The sequence below is a fragment of the Dreissena polymorpha genome, chromosome 3 (genome assembly GCF_020536995.1).
Source record: "Dreissena polymorpha isolate Duluth1 chromosome 3, UMN_Dpol_1.0, whole genome shotgun sequence".
NCBI classification, from domain to species: domain Eukaryota; kingdom Metazoa; phylum Mollusca; class Bivalvia; order Myida; family Dreissenidae; genus Dreissena; species Dreissena polymorpha.
Genome location: NC_068357.1, coordinates 150040162 through 150056333, shown reverse-complemented (window position 1 = coordinate 150056333; position 16172 = coordinate 150040162). Strand labels below are relative to the sequence as shown.

The 16172-nt window shown below is 37.2% G+C and overlaps 1 protein-coding gene across 1 annotated transcript in view; it reads right to left on the bottom strand.

The window, feature by feature from the left end:
* LOC127871961 (dyslexia-associated protein KIAA0319-like protein) overlaps positions 1 to 16172 on the bottom strand; it is a 53339-nt gene that overhangs the window by 18721 nt on the left and 18446 nt on the right. Inside the window, exons 7-13 of the mRNA XM_052415261.1 lie at positions 15411 to 15500; positions 13807 to 13939; positions 10337 to 10401; positions 8882 to 9042; positions 7473 to 7596; positions 6617 to 6749; positions 2728 to 2879 (exon numbers count right to left, since the gene is read on the bottom strand). Of these exons, the coding sequence (XP_052271221.1) occupies positions 2728 to 2879; positions 6617 to 6749; positions 7473 to 7596; positions 8882 to 9042; positions 10337 to 10401; positions 13807 to 13939; positions 15411 to 15500 (858 nt within the window). The remainder of the gene's footprint in view (positions 1 to 2727; positions 2880 to 6616; positions 6750 to 7472; positions 7597 to 8881; positions 9043 to 10336; positions 10402 to 13806; positions 13940 to 15410; positions 15501 to 16172) is intronic.

Genomic DNA, 16172 nt, shown 5'->3' with positions numbered 1-16172 from the left:
TATTCAATAATTTATTAGACGATCTTTCAAAAATAAAAAAAGGAAAAAAAAAATTGAGGGGGGGGGGGGGGGGGGGGGGGCGGGTAGGGGGGGAGTAGGGGGGGGGGGGGTGAGAGGGGGGTTGGGGTAATTCATTACATGATGTTTAAAAAATATTTATTTTTTTTTGGGGGGGAGGGTAATGTGGGGTAAGGTAATTTATTAGATGATGTTAAAAAAAAAAAAAAATGGGGGGGGGGGGAGGTTGGGGGGTAGGGGGGGGGGTGAGAGGGGGTATAATGTGGGGTGTGGTAATTTATTAGATGATGTTTAAAAAAAAGAATCCATTGTGGTATTCAGGTAAGTGTTGTTTTGTCAAAGTAATAATAAAATGTGATAATAAATAAAGAAGTTATGGCAATTTAAGCAAAATGTTCAATTATCTAAGTGTAAAAGGGGCCATAATTATGTCAAAATGCTTGATACAGTGGTCAGCTTTTGTTTATATGTTGGGGTCATGTTGATTAACAAGTATGCAAAATTTAAAAGCAATACGTCAAAGGATATAGGAAATATTTGGGGTAGTACGCAAAGTTTAACATAGATTTATCAATAATATGCATATTCTAAGTACAAAAGGGGCAATAATTCTGTCAAAATGCTTGATACAGTTGTATGCTCTTGTTTATAGGTTGGGGTCTTGATGGTAAACAAGTATGCAAAATATGAAAGCAATAGGTCAAGGGACATTGAAAATATTTGGGGTAGTACACAAACTTTATCATTTGCTGCATATTCTAAGTGGAAAAGGGGCCATAATTATGATAAAATGCTTGATAGAGTTGTCTGCTCTTGTTTATATGTTGGGGTCATGTTGGTAAACAAGTATGCAAAATATGAAAGCAATATGTCAAGGGACAGTGAAAATAATTGGGGTAGTACAAAGACTTTAACATTTGCACGCTAACGCTAACGGAAGCGGCACGTAAAGTTGACGCCGGGGTGAGTAGGAAATCTCCACTATATATATATTTCATATATAATAGTCGAGCTAAAAACAAGAGCACTGCATAACGGGTGCCACGCTCGGATGCGGGTGCAGTTGTGAATAAATGAAAGCTTGTCAGATTTTTTTTTTTAGAGATCACAGTGACCTTGACCTTTGACCTAGTGACCCAAAAATGGGTGTTGCATGTAGAACTTATCAAGGTGCAGCTACATACCAAGTTTCAAAGTTGTAGGTTGAAGCACTTTGATTTTAGAGCCAATGTTCATAACCTTGACAAAATGTAAAGGTTTTAGCACGACGCGGACGACACTATGACGGACAAGACGAGCTGGCTATGACAATACCTCGGGTTTTCTCCGAAAACAGCAGAGCTAAAAAAAAAGTAAAGGGCAATAACTCTTATTGAACAAGGGCTGTTTGTAAAACAGGCATGCCCCCCAAATGATTTGTCAGTTGTAATGGGAGCCATTGTGTGAATACGTTAAGAGTATTATTGGCAATTTAAAGAAGAATTGCTCGCGTGACTTATGGAGTTGCTGATGAGAATCTGTTGTTTATTTGTCATACACTTCAACCAGATATTTTTGAGATATAAAATAAAGACAAGTCAAAAGTGTACATATGTTTATCAATAATGTATAATGGAAGCAGTTAGTACAAATAGAAGTTGTAACTAGGCCTTTAGCATTCTTGAGTTATCATCTGTAAACGATTTTACTGTTTCAGATCACTGTGACCTAGCCCTTTGACCAAGTCACCTAAAAATCAATAGGGATCGTCTGACAGATAGAACCAATACCCCTATGAAGTTTCATGATCCTAGGCCTAAGTGATCTTGAATTATCATCCGGAAACCATTTTACTGCTTCAGGTCACTGTGACCTTGAACTTTGACCTCTAAGAGTCCTGAAAATCAAAAGGGGTCATCTGTCTGTCATGACCAATGTCCCCCATGAACATTCCTGATCCTAACCCTAAGCATACATAAGTTAACATCCGGAAACCATTTGACTGTTTCAGTTCACTGTGACCTTGACCTTTGACCTAGAGTACTGAAAATCAAAATAGGGGTCATCTATGAGTCATGACCAATGTCACTATAAACTTTCCTGATCCCTGGCTTAAGCGTTCTTGAGTTTTCATCCGGTAACCATTTTACTGCTTCGAGTCACTGTGACCTTGACCTTTGACCTAGTGAACTGAAAATCTGTAGGGGTCATCTGCCAGTCATTATCAATGTACCTATTAACTTACCTGATCCCAGGCCTAAGCATTCTTGAGTTATCATCCGGAAACCATTTGGTGGACGGACCGACTGACGGACGGACATGCGCAAAACAATATACCACCTCTTCTTCAAAGGGGGGCATAATATAGTGCAGGGTTATGGTTTTGGGGTATTGCACTTCTTCTGAAGGTATCAATACACCCCTGAATTTCATCATAATATCTTATATTGTTTCTGAGAAACAGACGAAAAACAGAGTGACGAATGGATAGACTGATGGACAGACAAGGCCAATTCTTTATCCCTCCACCTTTGGTGGGGATAATAAATATGCAAAGAACTAGCCAGAGGTTTAACTATCATTTACTTCAATGTATGGGCCCGACTCTATGATTATTCTACACATGCACACACACCAGACAACCCAATATAATACGAAATAAACATGCAATGAACCTGACACAGGTAAAACCTTAATCAACTTGCTATGGGCTCAGCTCGGCACACCCACCTTGTTTCACTACCACGGTAAGCACATTGGAAGACGAGAGTTGCTCCCCATCTTTCACGGTGACCTTGAACTCGTATTTCCCAACCTTGATCTCACCCATGGCCTCCGTGGTCACCTGGTCTGGGGCACGGATAATCAGCGTGGTAGGTCCACTGAAGAAAAACCAAAAATTTTAATGTCAACAAAAAGTACCTGGTTTTGCCGTACTCAATTTTTAATGCTAGAAGTTAAATTAATAATAAATAAAAAAAATCTGTGAGATAACTTAATCCTTATATACCTCACTCGTCTGGAACAGTTTGTTTTAACCTATTACCACTTAAGTGTGTATTTTTAAACACTTAGAAAGTTACATTTAATAAAAGACCTTTCTCACTAGATTCAAGTTTTAAAGGCTTAATTTCCAACCCTTAGTTACTGATGAGCAGCAAACAGCATAAAACCTGAACAGACTGCGAGTTACTCGCAGGCTGTTCTGGTTTTATGCTGTTTGCACATAGACATTTTCACTTAGCTTCTTATGGGGGAAAGTGTTAATTAAGCCTTGCTCTGACAAAATGGGGTTTAATGCATTTGCGTAAAAAGTAGTCCCAGATTAGCCTGAGCAGGCACTTTCACCTACACTGGATCTTCTTATAAGAGACCTCCTTCAAACAAAAATTCAATACAAGTCGAAAGACAACACCTTGATAAGCCTGATCATCTTGGAAGAGTTTGCCTAGTTATACAATTATACCTCTTTTCTTCAGTATTGCACTGTTATACAGGAGTCTTGTGCAGGGAAAACTGGTCAAAATGCAGGCTAATCAGGGATGACACTTTCTGTTATTAAGGAATTTTTCGTATTTAAGAAAGTCTCTTAAATGCCATTTAAAAGCCATTTTAGGCTGAATGTGTTGTCCCTGTTTAGCCTGCACGTACTGCACAAGCTTATCTGGGACAACACTTTACACTACACTTTACACTACACTTTACACACATGCATCAGAGAATCAGGTTGGAATAGAGAAATATTCTTTGATTTTTGGCATGATTTCATGTGTGACATCATCTCGGGAAAGGGAGGATATTATGATGAACAACATGGTCAATCAACTGTGGTGACAAAAATATTTCTGCAAAACAATTAATAATTGAGTGACATTATTTTTTGTGATTTAATGGGTAGACCAATCAAAGAAATCAAGATCCCAACAAATATTAACTTTTTTAAATACAGAATTACTGTTAGCAAGAAATTTATAAATGTCAAAAGTAATCAACATATTCATTTAGAGGACCATATACTATTTTATTTAGAATACCTAGTAGACACAGTGTTCTGTGAGCTAAACTGACACTTGACATTTCCTGTAAAACACTAATGCAGTAAAGCTGTATCAATATTTTATTTAGGTAGACTACTAAAAGGATCACAACTAATTGTTTAAACCCTTTATGTCCAATAAATGGCATCATTGCTGAATGGTCATTTGAATAGCACTTCATAACAGTGGACTAGTTCTTATTGGGCATGTTCTATCTGCAGGATAAGCACATTCTTATATAGCTTATCACCCTGAGATAACAATATATTATTGGGACAGATCTTCTGACCAAGTTTCATGAAGATCGGAAAATAAATGTGGCCTCTAGAGTGTAAACAAGGTTTTACTATAGCCATATAAGGAAAAATGCCCAGCCCCCTGGCAGCCATGTTTTTCAACCAACCGGCATCATTTTTTAAACTTTTCCAAGGTATTATCGGGAAGAATCTTCTGACCAAATTTCATGAAGATCGGACAGTAAATGTGGCCTCAAGAGTGTTAACAAGATTTTACTATAGCCATATAAGGAAAAATGCCCCGCCCCTTGGAAGCTATGTTTTTCCAGCAAACATAATTATTTTAGAACTTATCCAAGATATGATTGAGACCAATCTTCTGACCAAATTTCATGAAGATTGGAAAATAAAAGTGGCCTCTAGAGTGTTAACAAGGTTTTACTAAAGCCATATATAGCCATATAAGGAAAAATGCCCGCCCCTGGTGGCCATGTTTTTAAAGCAACCAAAACCATTTTCGAACTCATCCAAGATATTATTGGGACAAATCTTCTGACCAAGTTTCATGATGATCAGAAAATAAATGTGACCTCTAGAGTGTTAACAAAGTTTTACTATGGCCATACAGGCCTTTTCCGCTCCGTTTTGGGAAAACGCCACAGTGGAATTTTGGGAACTTCGTGTCTTGAAAAAACTCATATAGGGAAAAAAAATAATCGCAAAACTGGCTCAATTCGGAAAAATAATCGCATGTTAATAGTGTGTCTTTAATTTCAAAGAAGCCATTAACTGGTAAATAAAGACTTTTTTGATAACATATTATTAAAATTTTACAAAATATGAAGAACATGTGTGATAAGTGCAGGTTTTTTTTATCTGGTTTTGGGGAAAGTGCCTGGCCTTTTTTGAGGGGAAAAAAATCGTGCGAAACGCCAGATTTTGGGGAAAATAAGGAAAGTCTTAAATAATCAATTTAACATATTTTACTGTTTTTAAAACAAATTCAAGGCAACAGATGATTTGATTATGCAATATTTTTCTATTTTATACACTGGACCAGGTTAACTAATATATTTAAAGGTTAAAAAAAAAATCAATTGGGAAAAAAACAACCAGATTTGCATTGGGAATGGGGCCAAACTTCGGACCCAGAATGACAGACAGACAGGCCAAAAACAATATGCCCCCGATCATTCGATCCAGGGCATGAAAATGCCCCGCCCCTTGGCGGCCATGTTTTTCAAGCAAACGTAACCATTTTCAAACTCATCCATGATATCAATTAGACAGATCTTCTGACCATATTTCATGAAGATTGGACAATAAATGTGGCCTCTAGATTGTTAACAAGGTTTTACTATAGCCATATAAGGAAAAATGCCACGCCCCCAGGCGGCCATGTTTTTCAACCAAAGGGCATCATTTCTAAACTCGTCCAAGATATTATTGGGATGAATCTTCTGACCAAGTTTCATGAAGATTGGAAATAAATGTGGCCTCTAGAGTGTTAACAAGATTTTACTATTGCCATATATAGCCATATAAGGAAAATGCCAAGCCCCTTGGCAGCCATGTTTTTCAAGCAAAGGTCACCATTTTCATACTCATCCAAGATATCATTGAGACAAATCTTCTGACTTAGTTTCATGAAGATCAACCAACCGGCATCATTTTCAAACTCGTCCAAGATATCATTGAGACCAATGTACTGACCAAATTTCATGAAGATTGGACAATAAATGTGGCAGCTAGAGAGTTAACAAGGCAAATGTTGACGATGGACGACGCACAACGGACAAAAAGCGATCACAAAAGCTCACCATGAGCACGTTGTGCTCAGGTGAGCTAATAAAACCCCAAAAAATCATGTGCTTCTCTTCAAACTTATACTGTTCTAAACCATCACTACAAAGTGTATGATGTTACAAGTTAGCATTATCACACCAAAGAACAAGAGATGTGTTTGTCAGAAACACAATGCACCCTTTTGCGCCGCTTTGAAGTCATATATTTGACCTTTGACCTTGAAGGGTGACCTTGACCTTTCACCACTCAAAATGTGCAGCTCCATGAGATACACATGCATGCCTAATATCAAACTGATATCGTCAATATTGCAAAAGTTATGACCAAGGTTAAAGTTTTGGGACAAACAATGAATGAATGAATGAATGAATGACAGACAGGCCAAAAACAATATACCCCTGATCATTCAATCGGGGGGGGGGGGGGGGGATTAAAAATCCACACATATCTTTTTGTCATGCATCTTTTTGTCATGTTTTGTATATTATAAAGCAGAGCTCAATATTTTATGTGCTAGCGAGTAATAGTTACAACACGTACGCAGTCTGTTGCCAAGCATAGGACACTATCTTCTGATCGTCTGTACTGTTGCTGCCGTCCAATAAGATGCTGTCAAGGGGAAGTGAAGTCTCCATGGTACCCATCGTCATGGCAACGGGAGGCTTGTTTTGTTCTGAGAAACATTAAAATTAATTGAGCCTCATTTTAAGAAAGCTGGGCATAATGCATGTGCCTAAAGTGTCCTCCCAGATAAGACTGTGCAGTATGCACAGGCTAATCAGGGACGACACTGCGCTCTAAAGGACTTTTTCCATGTACAAGAAGTATTTCCTGAAAGAGAATCCGGTCTAGACCGAAAGTGTTGATCCTGATTAGCCTGTGCAGAATGCAAAGGCTAATCTGGGATGACATTTTATGAGCATGCATTAAGCCCAGTTTTCAAGCATCTAGCAGGATGCTTCCTGGGGAAGTGAGGTCTCCATGGTACCCATAATCATGGCAACTGGAGGCTTGTTTTGTTCCGAGAAACATGAAACTCATGGGGGTGCTTGTTTCATTACAAGAATCAGAGACTTTTAGAAAGCTTGATTGGAGAAAAAGGAAAATTACTCTTCTTTTATCTAAGAAAGTAAGTTCAAACATTAAGGAAAGCATAGTTTGTTTTGAAAAAGTGAAAGCTAATATTGACGAACAGGAAGTTAAATATATTGGAGGCTTATTTTGTTCTATGAAAGAAAAAAAACAAACTTAAAGAGGCTTTTTTTGTTCTAAAAAGGAGAAATTATTGAAGGCTTATTTCGATTGCTTAAACATAAGGGAGGCTGTTTCGTTCAGAAGAAGAAACTTTTTTAATAATGAAAGGCTTATTTGTTTTTGAGTATCATCAGTCACTTACCAGGTTTCACGTATACATGCACATCTGCAGTAGACACCTGGCCAGCACTGTCCGTGACCTTGAGACTGAACATGTAGTCTCCCACCTCTAGATTGCTGAGGTGTAGCTCTGACGTTCTGGTCCCCTGCAATGAATTTAACCTTGAGACTGAACATGTAGTCTCCCACCTCTAGATTGCTGAGGTGGAGCTCTGATGTTCTGGTCCCCTGCAATGAATTTAGCCTTGAGACTGAACATGTAGTCTCCCACCTCTAGATTGCTGAGGTGGAGCTCTGACGTTCTGGTCCCCTGCAATGAATTTAACCTTGAAACTGAACATGTAGTCTCCCACCTGTAGATTGCTGAGGTGGAGCTCTGTCATTCTGGTTCCCTGCAATGAATTTAGCCTTGAGACAGAACATGTAGTCTCCCACCTCTAAATTGTTAAGGTGGAGCTCTGACGTTCTGGTCCCCTGCAATGAATTTAGCCTTGAGACTGAACATGTAGTCTCCCACCTCTAGATTGCTGAGGTGGAGCTCTCAGGTTCTGGTCCCCTGCAATGAGTTTAGCCTTGAGACTGAACATGTAGTCTCCCACCTCTAGATTGCTGAGGTGGAGCTCTGACGTTCTGGTCCCCTGCAATGAATTTAACCTTGAGACTGAACATGTAGTCTCCCACCTCTAGATTGCTGAGGTGGAGCTCTGACGTTCTGGTCCCCTGCAATGAATTTAGCCTTGAGACTGAACATGTAGTCTCCCACCTCTAGATTGCTGAGGTGGAGCTCTGACGTTCTGGTCCCCTGCAATGAATTTAGCCTTGAGACTGAACATGAAGTCTCCCACCTCTAGGTTGCTGAGGTGGAGCTCTGACGTTCTGGTCCCCTGCAATGAATTTAGCCTTGAGACTGAACATGTAGTCACCCACCTCTAGATTGCTGAGGTGGAGCTCTGACGTTCTGGTCCCCAGCAATGAATTCAGCCTCGTTCTGGGAAATCTGGGCTAAATGCATGTGCGTTAAGTATCTGCCAGATTAGCCTGTGCAGTCTGCACTAACATAATGACAACATTAATTTAAGGACATTGCATAATACAGCCCAGGACAAATATGTTAGTTTTTAGCACTTAAGAATAGTGTTATTTTAATTGTCTAAATATAATGAATAAATTCTTTATTTAATCTATGATATATTGTTTTTAATTCTCGTTTTGCCAAACTGTGAACTGTGAGTCCCTTTAATGCAAACTATATTGAACATATTTTGTCAACTGGGCTGCATATCAGCCCTCAGTTTGACACAAGATACATTGATCCACTTATTACTCACAGTTTAATGCATGTGCCTTAACTGTTGTCCCTGATTAGCCTGTAAAGTCTGCACAGGTTAATCAGGGACGACACTTTCCTAAATTGAATGTTCTTCATCTCACCTGCATATCAGCGGCCAGTTTGTCGCTGGATACCTTGATCCACTCATAACTCACAATGCCCTTGTCATCTGTGCTCAGGTTACCATTCAGCACCACAGAATTTTGGGGTAGGTTGATCACGATGTCTGAACCCGCGTTGGCCTTTGGTGGGTAGTCTGTCTCTGAAGTGAAAGATTAATTCATAGAATTGAGCCTCGATCTGCGAAAATGGGATTTAATGCATGGCCTTGAAGTGCCGTCCCTGATAAGCCTGTGCAGTCTGCACAGGCAAATCATGGACCACATTTTCTGCCTTAACTGGATTATTGCTGAGAAGAGATTTTCAAATTCTTAAAATGAAATATATCATATACCCAAAGGGTGATTCCAGATTAGCCTGTGGGGACTGCCAAGGCTAATATATCATATACCCAGAGAGTCATTCCAGATTAGCCTGTGGGGACTGCCAAGGCTAATATATCATATACCCAGAGGGTCATTCCAGATTAGCCTGTGGGGACTGCCAAGGCTAATATATCATATACCCAGAGGGTCATTCCAGATTAGCCTGTGGGGACTGCCAAGGCTAATATATCATATACCCAGAGGGTCATTCCAGATTAGCCTGTGGGGACTGCCAAGGCTAATATATCATATACCCAGAGGGTCATTCCAGATTAGCCTGTGGGGACTGCCAAGGCTAATATATCATATACCCAGAGGGTCATTCCAGATTAGCCTGTGGGGACTGCCAAGGCTAATATATCATATACCCAGAGGGTCATTCCAGATTAGCCTGTGGGGACTGCCAAGGCTAATATATCATATACCCAGAGGGTCATTCCAGATTAGCCTGTGGGGACTGCCAAGGCTAATATATCATATACCCAGAGGGTCATTCCAGATTAGCCTGTGGGGACTGCCAAGGCTAATATATCATATACCCAGAGGGTCATTCCAGATTAGCCTGTGGGGACTGCCAAGGCTAATATATCATATACCCAGAGGGTCATTCCAGATTAGCCTGTGGGGACTGCCAAGGCTAATATATCATATACCCAGAGGGTCATTCCAGATTAGCCTGTGGGGACTGCCAAGGCTAATATGAGATGACCCTTATTGAATTGTGTATAAGAAGTTCATCTCATTTATATGATGGCACTTATGCCAATGTAGGGGTTAAATAAAAAAGAAAACTCAACGTTACAATTACTTTTTAATTAAATCTATGCCTGCTTGTAAAAGACAAAAATCTTGAATGAAATAATTAAAGGGATTGTCAAATAATATTCCTCCTTTGTACTGGTTAGCCCATTAACAAAAATAAATCAGAAATTATTTCATTTATAATCAAAAGGATTGTGTTAACAGTTTTAATTCAAAATACCTCAAATATCCAGATTATATTGTGAATGTCTGCTTAAGATGATAAGTTATTGGCTTTAAAGTTTCTATAACGACATTGAGTTTATGTACCTTTTATAACACCGACATTCGCTGTTTTAGAGTTTGTAGCACCATCAGAGTCTGTCACTGTCAATCTGTTAACAGTCACAAATATATTAATGACATTAGCTGACAATGTTCCAACAAAAATATTTCAATAAAGGATTTATCTCAATTTCAAATACACCCTAACCTTCATATTTAAAAACTTGAACGTGTCACAAGTAAATTTGAGGTACACTTACTTGAATGTGTAACAAGTTGATTTGCAGTACACTAATTTGAATGTGTAACAAGTTGATTAACAGTAAACTAATTTGAATGTGTAACAAGTTGATTTGCAGTACACTAATTTGAATGTGTAACAAGTTGATTTGCAGTACACTTACTTGAATGTGTAACAAGTTGATTTGCAGTACACTTACTTGAATGTGTAACAAGTTGATTAACAGTACACTCATTTGAATGTATAACAAGTAAATTTATGATACACTCACATAACAGTTGGATGTGTGAGTATGATGTGTGCTTACTTGCACAGGAATTTGCAATACACTCACCAACATTTGTAAGAAGTGATTTTGGGATAGATGAAGTTGACCATATACTGGTAGTAAGTGAATAGGCCAAACACATACACAAGTAAATTGACTATACACTGATTTGAATGTGTAAATGAAGTAAATTTAAGATACACTCACTTGAATGAGTAATGTGTGATTATGCCATGCTTTTACTTGAATGTGCCACTTGAGAATTTGCACTACACTCACATAAACGTGTAACAAGTAAATGTGCAATACATTCAGTTGACCGAATACTTAGTGACTTTGACATACACTTGCTTAACCCTGAAACAAGTGAATTTACCAAACACTCACTTTACCATTTAACAAGCAATTTTGCAATAGACTCACTTGAAAGTGTAACAAGTAAATGTTCAATGCACTGATTTGAATGTACAACAAGTAAATGTGAAATACACTGATATAAATGTACAACAAATGAATGTGCAATACACTGGTTTGAATGTGCAACAAGTGAATGTGCAATACACGGATTTGAATGTACAAAAAGTAAATGTGCAGTACACGGATATAAATGTACAACAAGTGAATGTGCAATACACTGGTTTGAATGTGCAACAAGTGAATGTGCAAAAACTAATTTGAACATACAACAAGTGAATGTGCAATACACTGATTTGAATGTACAACAAGTAAATGTGCAATACACTGATATAAATGTACAACAAGTGAATGTGCAATACACTGATTTGAAAGTACAACAAGTGAATGTGCAATACACTGATTTGAACGTACAAAATCAAATGAATGTGCAATACACTGATTTGAATGTACAACAAGTGAATGTGCAATACACTGATTTGAACGTACAACAAGTGAATGTGCAATACACTGATTTGAACGTACAACAAGTGAGTGTGCCATACTGACAAAGAAGGTGTAACACATGAGTTTGTGCTACACTGACTTGAAAGCATAACAAGCAAATATGCAGTTAATTTGCAATACACTCACTTGAACATGTAACAAGTTGATTCACAATACACTCACTTGAACATGTAACAATTTAATTCACAATACATTCACTTGAACATGTAACAAGTTGATTCACATTACACTCACTTAAACATGTAACAAGTTGATTCACAATACACTCACTTGAACATGTAACAAGCTAACTCACAATACAATCACTTAAACATGTAACAAGTTGATTCACAATACACTCACTTGAACATGTAACACGTTAATTCACAATACACCAGTCTTGGACGTAACCCACTCGACTGTCGACCGAGTCGAGTGATTTTTGCGTCAGTCGAGTGACAATTTTAAGCCGGTAGCCCGTTCGGTCGAGTGAAATTTTTCGTTTCCGAACTTAGTAACATGTCCGAAATAGATTCATATAGACGCTTATTCAAAACTGCATTTGTTATTTCTCTTAGGCAATCATTGATTAGACGCTTATTAAACAGTGTTGTAAGTCAACCTCGCGAGACGCTATAACTAGTATTATTACTGGGTGGAGAACTCGCAGCGATATATTTGTTTTAATGTCTTTTCTGCAATATTTTGAGGGCGCAACGTAAAAACATCAACTGGAAAATGACAATGAAGGTTGCAACATAAATTATGAACAGTCAATGAAAAGAAAATTCCAACCGTTACGGAAAAATAATCGGTCATGGCTTAGTTTTGTATTGGGGACTTTGATTCAGAGCTAGCATTGCTGACTGGCTGGTAAGTGCATTTCATACGTAATGTACAAAAGCAACATGCAATTAAATATCATGCTCTAACTTACAAGTATAGTTTTTAACAGATAAAATTAATCTGTCAAGGAACGAATTCTGACATTAAAATTTAAATTCCAATGTGTTATCATACAGCATTTTAGATGCTGGTACAATCGGCGACAAAACAGATATGGCTTAGGCAATGGAACTACTGCTACAAATGTCGTTTTAGATTAACCCTTTGCATGCTGGGAAATTTGTCGTCTGCTAAAATGTCGTCTGCTAAATTTCTAAAATTAGCATTTTCTTCGATTTTTTTTCAAAGAATACTATCAGAATAGCAAACAGTTTGGATCCAGATGAGACGCCACGTTCTGTGGCGTCTCATCTGGATCCAAACTGTTTGCAAAGGCCTTCACAACTCGGTTCCCGCACTGTAAGGGTTAAGAAGATTCAGAAGTTAGGGCAGAAATTTTACCTTCTTATTCTACTTCTTACGCACAGCAGCACAGGTATTATTGCTAGTTTGACATTGCATTTACTTTTTTCAGATATTTGAGTGGAAAATTCATATCATGTTATAACATTGTTTTTGTTTTCAGGCAGCCTTTAAGAGCATACCTGACATGTCAGACCTGAATGTCGGTGACTAAGACATTGATCATGATCGAATGGAGATGTCTGGAGACCTTGTGTTAATTTTTTTGTCAGACATTAACTGTGAATAAAACAGAATCAAGTGTTTACTTGTTTAATCTTTATTGTTCTATGTTTGTTCAATACAAACATAGTTACAAGTGTAAAGAATTATAACTTTTATTTCGGGCTAGTTGAAATTGATTCGGGCTAGTGAAATTTCAAGCTGGTAGCCCGTCTGGGCTAGTGCCTAAAAAAAAAAAATGCCAAGACTGACTTGAACATGTAACAAGTTGATTCACAATACACTCATTTGAACATGTAACAAGTTGATTCACAATACACTCACTTGAACAGGTAACAAGTTTATTCACAATACACTTACCTGAAATCGTTATAATAACATTTGTGATAAACCGACTTAACAAGCAAGTCTGAGGTAAACCCACTTGAAAATTGCAACAAGTGAATTTGTGGCACTCACTTGAATGTGTAATACACTCACTTGAATGTGTAATACACTCACTTGAATGTGTAATACACTCACTTGAATGTGTAATACACTCACTTGTACACTCACTTGATTGTGTAATACACTCACTTGAATGTGTAATTGCCAGGCACAAGGTCGGTCAGTGTGAGTATGGCCGCCTCCCCGGCGATGGTTTTATCCTGCAGAGGGCCTTGTACCATCTCCCATTGGTACTTGACTATCTTGTCATCATCCGTACTATCTGTGAGAAACAAAAACTGGGCTTAATGCACGTGCATTAAGTGTCATCCCAGACGAGCCTGTGCAGTCCATGCAGGCTAATTAGGGACCACACTTTCCGCTTTTATGGAAAATGTCCTTTGAAGGAATGCTCTTAACATAAATCCAGTGAAGGCCAAAAGTGTGGTCCCTAGTTAGCTTTTGCTGACTGCACAGGCTTATCTGGAATGAAATTATACTAGCATGCATTTAGCCCACTTTTTCCTGAACAAGGATAATATGATCACCTTATAACATGGCTGCAATCATCAAATGAAACAAGTGAGTTTTGTTCTCCAGCTCTAAGACACTGGCTGGTAAATGAATCAAAAAGATTTAAAGGCAAATAAGAAATTAAGTTTTACAAAAGTTATTACTGTAATTACTCAGTTTTCAGACCCTCTTTTGGCCAAAATAATTATATTTTGTGACTTAATTTTCGGACATGCCCATATTGGTCTATCATTAATGACTCAAAATTTACGGATGGTATATTTTACAGCGCTACTTTACCAGATTTTGGCAGTGTATTCGCTTATCTTTAGACACTTCCGCCATGGATTTTTAAAAACGGATTGAGGTCATAAAACCTGCCTGAGGGCAATGGACCATAACATTTGCGTAATTGGGTAAATAACCATGTATACCTGTTGAAAACAATCACTTCACCCAACTGCATTTTAAATGATATCTTCCTATTAAGAAGGACGTATGTTTAATGTTTTACTTGTTTGTTCTGTATAACTTCAGGCAAGAGTTAGCAAAGCTGTGAAGGTATATTTATTTCAAAGTAGAAACAAATTGTGCATTGATTTATAGCTTTTATTTCTATATAATTATACTTTTCAGACATTTAAATTTTGTCTGTAAATTTTTGTACACGGGTAATTTTTGAATATTTTCCATATCTTAATTTTCGAACATGATTTTTAAAAATTATTTTTAAGTGTCCAAACACTTAAAGTTATTACGGTACATTTAATCAAATACTATTAGAAAGCTTTTTGCTCACACAAAGCTACAATAGTTTTAACTTAGACAATATTAATTAAAAAAAATAAATATGTTAATATTAAAAGACCTAAGCATGAAAAAGCCAGATAATCTAAGGCCTTTGCTTATGTTTTCCCTGATAGACTGTGAATAAGGAAAATAAGATATTACACCACATAATTTCATTTTAATGTCCTATATGCATTTATACAATCAGGATAAGCTATTGAAATCCTGCTCCTAAGGAAATATGGATTTCATTCTCATTTTATGTAAAAAATGAAATAACAAAACTTGAAATAAAATCAACGTTTAATCGGTTTTTTTTTCACAATTTTGGGAATGGGACTGGTCCTTTTGGATAGGGAAATAGTTTTTCCTAAAATTTATGAATTCATTTTGTTGATTTTATGATTGCAAATACTTTAAAATTGATAGTAAAATAAAATTTCAGAACATACCAGAACCATCCAATATGGCCGAGTTAGGCAGTTTTACCACCAAATCTGATGGCTTCACAACTGCAACAGGGGGCACATTCTTCCTTGTAGCTGAAATGAAAATACGCAAGACCTTTAATATATCATATAACCCAACATAAAATGTCAAAAAAGTATATTTTATTTACATGAATTTGAGAAAATCCTCCTGAACAGCAAAATGAGGCAAAACAGAAATTGTTAAAAAAAATCAATAAATTGCTGAATGCATACATACTATAAATATTATTTTCAAGTAAGCATCCATGTACCATCATTGATGATTGCTTCATTTCCTTATTTTTTTAACAACAATTCATTCATAGCTTAATCTAACCATTACATCTCTAAAAAGACTGGTCCATGGTCTCTTTCCATAGCAAAATTTTCCACGAACTTGTAGAAGCTTAGAAGACAGACATCTATTCGTTTAATAAGAATAATATGTTGTCCTCATTCAATATGACTCAACAGGTTTTTGAGGGTTTACCAGATAACTTATCTGTATTTAAGCTTAAAAGATATTCTAAATACTTTCAACGCTTAAAACAGGATATAACCCATTTTCTGAACTTTACCAAATAAATCTATCTTTATTTTACACTTATTGGGATATTCTCTAAATTCAAATACTACAAATATTACATCACATATATTTTCTGAGATTAACCAGAAAACATTTATACTCTCTACAATCTATTTTCTATCCCTACATTCAGTATTTTCACTATCATCTATGCCATG